Source organism: Arvicola amphibius, chromosome 9 (genome assembly GCF_903992535.2).
Source record: "Arvicola amphibius chromosome 9, mArvAmp1.2, whole genome shotgun sequence".
NCBI lineage: Eukaryota > Metazoa > Chordata > Mammalia > Rodentia > Cricetidae > Arvicola > Arvicola amphibius.
The window spans coordinates 60,676,080-60,684,726 of NC_052055.2; the positions used below are offsets into that span (position 1 = coordinate 60,676,080).

An 8,647-nucleotide genomic window follows, 5' to 3' on the forward strand; every position below is an offset into this window, starting at 1 on the left:
GGACAGTAATATGGAAGTGTGAGCCAGGTAACCCCTTTCCTCCCCAAGTTGCTTTGGTCATGGTGTTACATACAGCAATATTAACCTCGACTAAGACAGCAGGATGGCTTATTTTGGTGGGAGGATGCTATAGGGGAAACAGGAACTGAGCTCCAGTCCAGCAGGGACAGAGGAGGACAACTAGATTAGCCTGTGGGAATGGACTAGGAGCGGTCCCAGGGATGAGTGGAGGTTACCCTGTGACATGTGATACTGACTTTTCCAAAGCAATAGTCACCAGTGTGGGGCTGGCTTAGGACTGGTTGGCTGGTGCAGGCAAACCAGCAGGGGGTGGCAACACTGGCACAAAACACCACACACCCTTGCATCGCAGCAGCCTTTATTGAAACACAGATGGGGCACTCCAGAAGGCAAGGCACCCACAGATAGAACCGGAAAGTGGCCTCAGAGTCCCCATCCCATCAGTCCTCCCGTGGGCAGTTCCCTTCTGCACAGGCAGGGGAGGCTGGAGCAAATATGGAGTCTTTGAAATGTGTAAAGGCATCAGGAAGAGCAAGATCAGTTCAAAGCTCCCTAGCCAGGGGCTGTAGGTAGCAGGAATCCCCAGAGAGCACACTGTTTTCTGGGAGGCAACCCAAGGAGTATATGGATAGAGCATATTGCCCCAAGGAAGGAAGTCAGTCAGGGAGGTGACCAAACACAACCAATGATAGGCAGGTGCTTGCTGCCTCTGGGGCCAGAAATGGGAGCTTCTTGGGCAGGGTTTCCTCTGGTGCTTTAGTTTTTGGAGGAATGGCTGGGTGGTTAGGACTGTGCCTTGACCCACAAAGGCCAAGCTTTATTGTTTAGCCACCCTGGGTGACAGGTAGTGTCCCAGAGGGCTTGGTGAATGATACAAATCAGTTATAAGTGTTTGAAGACAAGTTAGAATTAAGCGGAGGGTTGGGAATATCTTCTAAAGTGAAGCCCGAGGAAAACCGAGAAACAGCTCCCTGAAAGGAGAAGGTGGAGGAGAGCGGCCCTGACTCTTTCCTCCCATAGGAACATCTAGATTATTCTGGAAGCAAGCACACATTTTCCATTCACACATCACTCCACTCTGGGGCAGACAGACATCCCATTTGGAGGTCCTGGCGCTAAGCAAAGCGCACTGAGCGACTGCTCCCACAGCTGAAGCTGGAGGATCTTGGCTGGCAAGGAGTGCAGGAGTCAGGGGCCATCACTGTGATGCTGCCCCCAGTAGCAGAGGGGCCAGAGCCAATCTGGCGCCCTGGGGTTGTGCTATATGTGAGGCCCCCACATGCGACTCCACCACGGGAGCTGCTGACACCTGTGGGAAGAACAGGGAAGGATAAGGGGCTTGCTGCTGTCACCCACCCACTGCAGGTGCCTGAGGGCTTTACATGCAGGGCCTGTGTCCTCCTCAAGGGATCAGTGGCTAACATGACATGTCCTATTATTTCAACAGCATGGCACATCTGGACCCATTTCCCTGGACTGCAGTGTCTAGTGGCCACCAGTTAATGGATGTTCAACTGTTTTTGAAGTTACCCCCTCCTTCCCCGGCCCTGCAACCCTTACTTCCCCACCTTCTACCCCCCTTCCTGCCCAGTAGTCCTTAGGGAGGAGCCTGGGGAAGAGGAAAGACTATGAATGTTGGGAAACATTGGAGGTTTTGTGGGGTAGGCCCATGCTGCAGCTTTGCCCAACCCCAGAGTCATTTTACTAGGAGGCCTTTTCCAGCAGATACTTACAGACATTCACGGAGCCCACACCCTCGCACAGCCTGAGGAGAAAGGAAAGCACCATTAGTTCTAAGCAGTGAGCTGGGTCCTTGAGACAGTTGCTTGGGCACAGACAAGGCCAGCTTTTGTTCTAGGTTGGAGCTATTTTCTGAGAGGCAGGAAGGGCTCCCCAAATCTTCTTGGAATGTTCATTTTCTGTCTTTAAAGTGTCCCCATCCACGGAGACCAGTCTTCCCGGTTTAGAGCAGTAGTGAGCAGAATCGTGACTTCCACGCACCACCTGCCATCCGTGCCTGAGCATGCTGAATGCCAATAAGTGCTCACAGTAAGCATGAGGCAGAGCTATGGCTATACAGGGCACAGCATCCTTATTGTGCATGAGCCTAATCCAGGGAAACTCAGAATGGGCTTCAGAAGCCCAGGACCTAGTGTTAGATCCCAGCTCTGCAGCTTAGTTAGTAACTGTGTGGCCATGGGAAAGGAGCTGAACATTGAGCCATCCCTTCTCTGTTTTTGGATAGGAAAAATGGTACCTACCTGACAGGATGGAGGATTGTAAATGGGTGCTTGACATAGAGCATAGGATATGTGATAGGAAACCATTATTACTGAAGCCTGGCCTGGAGTCGTGTGGTCAGAGCTATATGTCACACTTGTGCCCAAACCATTAGCCAGGAGGCCCAGGGTCTCTGCCCCTTCCATGCAAGGACTGACAGGCCCTAGCCAGCTTGTTTTTTCAGGACAGTTTGGTCCTCAAATGAACCCCCACATGGTTCTTCTCAGCTCACCTGTGCTCCTCGCCCTCCAGCAGGCGCCTGTAGGTGGCGATCTCGATGTCCAGGCCCAGCTTGGAGTTCATCACCTCCTGGTACTCCTTGAGCAGGCAGGCCATGTCCTGCTTGGCCTTCTGTAGGGCAGCCTCCAGCTCAGCCAGCTTGCAGCGGGCATCAGTGAGGGCGGCCTCTCCCTGCTGCTCTGCCTCGGCTACAGCTGTCTCCAGCTTAGCACGCTGTGGGGTAGAGAGGGGCATCTTGTTAGAACAAGATAGGATGAGGGGGCACAGCGGGGCTGTCCCTAGTGTTTAGAGCAAGAGAAGTGAGCACCCTACTGATGGTCCATGGCAGGTTGTTAATAAGGCTGGCAACCTAAAGAGGAGATGGCTGGGCTTTTCTGCATCTCTCCTGGTGGGCAGTGGCTGAGGATAGTTTACATCTCTTGAAAGTCAGAGATCCTGCTCATCCCAGGATGTCGGCTGTATGATATGAAGGAATCCTGCCTTGACTGTGGGTGTGCTTCCTCTCAATCTTAATTAGAGACAGGCCATTTTATTCTAGTAAGCAAAGCACCTGTGATGTCGCCTGTTGCCTTCCTGTGCTTATCACTTATCTGAGCCTGCCTTATGACCTACCTGGCACTTGGCATTCTCAATCTCAGCCGTCAGCCTCTGGATGATGCGGTTCAACTCATTGATCTCCTCCTTTGTGCGGCGCAGGGTCTCCCCATGCCGGATCACCGTGGCCTTCATCTCCTCACACTGGAAGTTGAGGGTGGGGGACAGATGTTTAGGAAGGAAAGTAGGACAACCTCCCCTCAGCCAATGAGAGTGCAGCAGGTCATGTGCTCAGCCAATGAGTGTGCAGCAGGTACAGTGCTCAGCCAATGGTGTGCAGCAGGTACCATGCTCAGCCAATGAGTATGCAGCAGGTACAGTGCTCAGCCAATGAGTGTGCAACAGGTTCAGTGCTCAGCCAATGACTGTGCAGCAGATACAGTGCTCAGCCAATGAGTGTGCAGCAGGTACCGTGCTCAGCCAATGAGTGTGCAGCAGGTACCGTGCTCAGCCAATGGCGTGTAGCAGGTCCCATGCTCAGCCAATAAGTGTGCATCAGGCACAGTGCTCAGCATGTGCAGTATTTACAAAAAAAGCAGCCCTGGCTAGCTACCAGACCCCAGATCAGTCAGCTTTTCTCTTACCAGTACTAAGGGATAAGAAACCTTTTCTAACAGCCACCTTGCATGGCTCCCACAACCATGACTATGAGGCACTCACCTTGGTGCGGTACCAGGACTCAGCCTCTGCCCGGCTGCGGCTGGCAACATCATCATACTGAGCCTTGATCTCTGCAACAACACAGTCCATGTTCAGGTCCCGGCTGTTGTCCATCTTCACAATGACTGAAGTGTCTGAGATGTGGGCTTGCAGAACACGGATCTCCTGCAGAGCCAACAGGAAGAACATTATGCTGGATGCCTCTTTTGGGCCTGGTGTCCCATCCCTGGGGACAGTGTCTATTCACTGGTGGATCTCTGATGAGGAAGCTTTCACACACCGACACAATGTTAAACAGCAAGACTGGAAGCCCTAAACCTTACCCTGGGGTCAGCCTCTGAAAATGGGGGAAGTGTGGGAAAGGCCTGACTGAAAGTCCCAGGCAAAGGGCCTAGGTCTGAACGCCACACAGTAACTAGTCCAGAGTGAGCCTTCATATATGGAATCCCCATATACCTTCATATTCATCTGTCGTCTAGCATGCAAACACACTCCAACATGCAGAGATACCCACAGACCCAGAAGATAAGTACATAAAATGCACAATTATCTTACACACGTGAATACAGATGCACCGTAGTTATGTGTACCCAGCACTCTACACCCAGTATAGCGGGGCCTTTTCACATGTGTGGGCATGATAATCTTAAGCATGTGGTATGTGATTGAGCACTCGCAGACCTAGGACCCTGAACCCCACCCCCACCTCTGTGTCCTCTTTTTTCCATCCTTGCTGGCACATGAGTGTGTGTCTCTACCTCTTCATAGAGGCGCTTCAGGAAGCTGGACTCCTCCACCAAGGCCTCCACGTTGGCCTCCAGGTCTGATTTACGTAAGTAGGCACAGTCCACATCCTGAGAGGAGACAGAAAAGAGGGAATGACATGTGGAAGGGTCCAAGGCAAGGTAGTCCGGCCAACATGATGACTCCCCTCCCTCCCTGCCCAGCAAGTGGACCCTCACCTTCTTCAGAACCACAAACTCATTTTCTGCAGTAGCCCTTAGAGCTACCTCCTCTTCATACCTAGATGTGGGGAAAAAACAGAACTCAGGGTCCGCGCTTCACATCCTGCCTCAGCTCCTAGAAAAGTTCTTCCAGGATCGTGAAAAGGATTAAACCTTTTGTGGTGTGAATGTGTCTTTGTGTGTTGTGTTTGCGCATTGCTCTTGGCAAGGCCTTGCTCAGGTTGGCCGAGTTCCCCAGTCCTTTGCCTTTGGGGTGGGTTCCTGGGAGCACACATTCTACCCCTAGTGTAGTCATTCTGACACCCTAGATCCCAAGAGCACTGTGCTGGTGTGAGGGAGCCTGCAGTCCAGGACCCAGAGCAGGAAGGCAGGTGAGGAATGGGGAAGACAGCACTGGAACTCCCATGTAGATTCCCACCCTCGCTTCCTGGGAGCCAGTTCTCACTCTCAGGACTGGGTTCTGCTGCACACACCCTCCAAGGCCCAGGAAGTCCTATGGAACCCTGAGAAGCCACAGCAGACATTTCCCACCCACCGCCCTCTGAGTCCTGTGGGTGTGCACACTCACTTCTTCTTGTAGCCCTCCATGGCCTCCTGCACGTGGTTGAGCTCAGCAGCCAGCCGCCCGCCGTCAGCCTCCACACACTCAGCCTCCCGCCTCAGCGCCTCGATGTAGCCTCCAAACAGGGGCTCCAGGTTGCTCTCGCAGCAGCGCTGGTTCTGGTAGAACTGCCATTTGGTCTCTAGCAGCTTGTTCTGTTGCTCCAGGAAGCGCACCTGCCATTCAGAGGAGCAAAAAGACTTGGTGGGAATTTAGGGAGTGTGTATGTGTGTGTATTTGAGGGTGTGTGTATTTGAGGGTGTGTGTATTTGAGGGTGTGTGCATGTGGTCTGTGTGGTATGTGTGGTGTGTATTATGGTGTATGTGTGCATGTGATGTGTGTGGTGTGTGTTGCATGCAGGGTGTGTGTGTGGTGTGGAGTGTGTTGTTTGTGTGTGATTAGTGTGTTTGTTGTGGTGTGGTATGTGTGCATATGTATGTGATATGTGTGATTGGTGTGGTGTATGTGTCTGTGGTATGTGTACGTATGTCTGTATGTATGTGCATGTGTGCATATTTTGTGTGTGTGTGTGTTATGTGTGTGGTGTGCTTTGCTAGAACTCTCTGTCCTTTGACACTGGTGGCACTGCTCCTAACTTGGCTCAAAGCCAGGTCAGGCTCCAACTTTGGTTTCTTAGACTGAGGCAGGCAAACTGCTGAGCCCCTTGGTGCTTTTCTCTCCATGGCTGTCGTGCTACAGATGTGAAGCCTGAGCCAGTTCATACATGTGTATTGTTCAGAACAGTCCCCAACATGCAGCAAAGAGAGCAAGTCAATAAAGCTACTCTAATTACTAGTGGTTGTTCAGCCATTTTTCCAACAAACACTCTGTGGTACCCAGGCCTGTGTTTGGAACATCTTCCACACACGTGTGCACCCCCCCATACCACACACATACACCACATACCACCACACACACACACACACATACACACACACACACACATACACACACACACCACACATACACCATACCATGCATAAACACGCACATACCACACTACCTACACACACACATACACACTCACACACATACACCATACCATGCATAAACACACACATACCACACCAATTACACACACGCACACTGTTTACACACATCACACACACTCTTACCATGCCACACACCACAAACATTATACCACATCACACACATTCACTACATACACACCTAACACCCCTATGACCCTTTATGTCTGTGTCTAAGACCTTTATCTTTTCCTATGTCCACGTCTTCATCTGTTTCTGTCTTTTCTCTCTCTGTTTTTATGTCCTATCTCTGGTTTTGTATCTGTATTTCTATATATTTGTGTCTGTGTCTGTATCATTTGTCTATGAAGTTGACTCATTTGTTTTGATTCTGTTGGGGGAGGGGGATGCAGAAGTCGTTTCCTCCACATCACGGACAGAGAGGCAGACTCCAGGGGTAGTAAGGACGAGTTCACACACACTGGAGGAGTGCTGTCTCCAGTCCCCATCTATTGCCTTCACTGTCCCACAGTATGTCCGAGCAGTGCCCTAAGCATCTGCAGCTCCATTTGTCATTACAATGTGGATATTAAGACCTCCCCATGGGGGTGATTTGGAGGATTTATTAAGACCACTAAAGAAAAGCATCAGGAATTTTAGACTCCCTCTCCACAGCTGCCCAGCTTTGATACTTTGCCAGTATTGGAGTGTGTCTTTGCAGGCAGGCATCCTCCCTGTCCCTGTCTCTGTTCCAGCCTCCCCCATCCCTTTCCCCACCCCCTTGTTTAGCTGTCATACTTCCTCCTCTACTATTGTCTTTGAAAAAGACAGAGTAACCGTTGACATTTATTGCAAGCTTGCTATTGGCCTGAACTTTCCAGAATTGAGTTCTCAAATCTTCACATAAACCCATGAGGTCAGTCCTGCTATTCAAGGGTGTATCCTGCCTGCGGTGTCACACTGTCAAGTGCCACAGGCAGCCCACAAGGAGACAGTGTGGCCTGAACAGTCTTCTGCCTAGGCACAGGCCACCATGCCTTCTGTTTGTATTGTCTTCCACTCTTCTTGCCCTCAACCAGGCTTGTAGTGACCCCCCTGCCTTTTCATGTTGTCCTCAGATATACACACATGTACATGCACACACACACACACACACACACACACACACACACACACACACACATTAAACCATAGCCTTGATTTCTAGACTACATAATGAACTTTCCAAGTACCAAATGAAGGCTATGCATCCATCCACTTCCGTGGGTCTGCATTTCTTCCACTCTCCTGTCCCTAACCTGGCAGCCAATTTGTCTTCCCAACAGACTGGACTCTTCCAAAGGGAAGTCAGGCCTGAGGTCTGCTCTGGGCCATCACAGACCACACTCACCTTGTCGATGAAGGCCGCGAACTTGCTGTTGAGGCACTTGATCTGTTCCTTCTCCTCATGCTTCACGCACTGAGCGTTGGGGTCGATCTCCAGGTTGAGGGGCGTGAGCAGGCTCTCATTGACAGAGACGGTGGTGATGCAGGGGGGACTGGGCCCACAAACACCCCCTGAGCGGTATCCAAAGCTGCGTCCACAGGACCCTGAGCGGAAGCCTCCCACAGCCATGCGGGGCCCACAGGGGCTCGGGTTACAGAGACTTCGGCTGCTGAAGCCGGTCAATCCCCTGTAGCAGGATACTCCTCGGAACGGAGCAGCACTGATGCAGCAGCGGTTGCCAGTTTTGGGAGCCACAGCTGAGCAGGAGCTGAAGTTTCGGGTAACTCCACATCCTGGGCTGATCCTGTAGGAGCGACAGGACATCGCGTGAGTTGGATGGCGTCTAAGTGGCTGTGGGGTTTGGTGTAGGCTGCAGAGTGTGAGGCTTGGAGTCCTTTGGGTCTCTCTGATCCTCTGCGGTCCTTTTATTGATGGGGAGAGCTGGGGTTGGCTGCGTAAAAGCAGTGAAAAGGCATTTTATGTTGTTTATGGGCTTGGGGAGGTTGCCAGCAACTCCCCAAAGACTCATCTTAAAGGTGAGCTCAGAGGCGACGTGGGCCCCGTAAAAGACTGAAGATGTTATTAGGGACACCACGCTGCACTTTTCATCTTCAAAGCTCTTTACATACATTAACTAATTAATTTTCACACGGTCTCTCTGAGATGGCCTCAACCCACACCCGGGGACGGATTTGAACTCCATTAGCAATCTGGGGGCGGCGTGGGCAGCAGTGGGGGGCACAGAATCACCGGAGTCCCAGGTAGACTGAGACATAGGAAGGCTGCGCTGTGGCCCCTGGCCCCATGCAGGCGTATTCGTATTCTCATGTC

At 51.6% G+C, this 8,647-nt stretch overlaps 1 protein-coding gene across 2 annotated transcripts; it reads right to left on the reverse strand.

Annotated features, from left to right (window-relative positions):
• Nucleotides 1-1,136: 1,136 nt before the first annotated feature.
• LOC119822558 (keratin, type II cuticular Hb5) lies at nucleotides 1,137-8,140 on the reverse strand. 2 transcript variants are annotated; one of them, XM_038341983.1, is made up of 9 exons: nucleotides 7,721-8,140; nucleotides 5,329-5,537; nucleotides 4,758-4,818; nucleotides 4,554-4,649; nucleotides 3,796-3,960; nucleotides 3,154-3,279; nucleotides 2,534-2,754; nucleotides 1,755-1,786; nucleotides 1,137-1,330 (listed from the first exon to the last, which is right to left on the reverse strand). In XM_038341983.1, the coding sequence occupies exons 1-9, from the start codon at nucleotides 8,138-8,140 to the stop codon at nucleotides 1,137-1,139; spliced, it is 1,524 nt and encodes a 507-aa protein (XP_038197911.1). The 2 variants fall into 2 exon arrangements, with proteins under 2 accessions (XP_038197911.1, XP_038197912.1); XM_038341984.1 differs by having other exon boundaries at nucleotides 1,137-1,323; nucleotides 1,751-1,786.
• Nucleotides 8,141-8,647: the final 507 nt, after the last annotated feature.

What these genes read in the sequence shown, in the direction of transcription:
- LOC119822558 (XM_038341983.1), bottom strand. Translation starts at nt 8,140, where the DNA reads ATGTCCTGTCGCTCCTACAGGATCAGCCCAGGATGTGGAGTTACCCGA. An exon ending in ATGGAGGGCTACAAGAAGAA is followed by an intron (nt 4,819 to 5,328) that starts GTGAGTGTGCAC and finishes CCCCACATCTAG; the next exon opens with GTATGAAGAGGAGGTAGCTC. An exon ending in TGAAGCGCCTCTATGAAGAG is followed by an intron (nt 3,961 to 4,553) that starts GTAGAGACACAC and finishes TTGGCTCTGCAG; the next exon opens with GAGATCCGTGTTCTGCAAGC.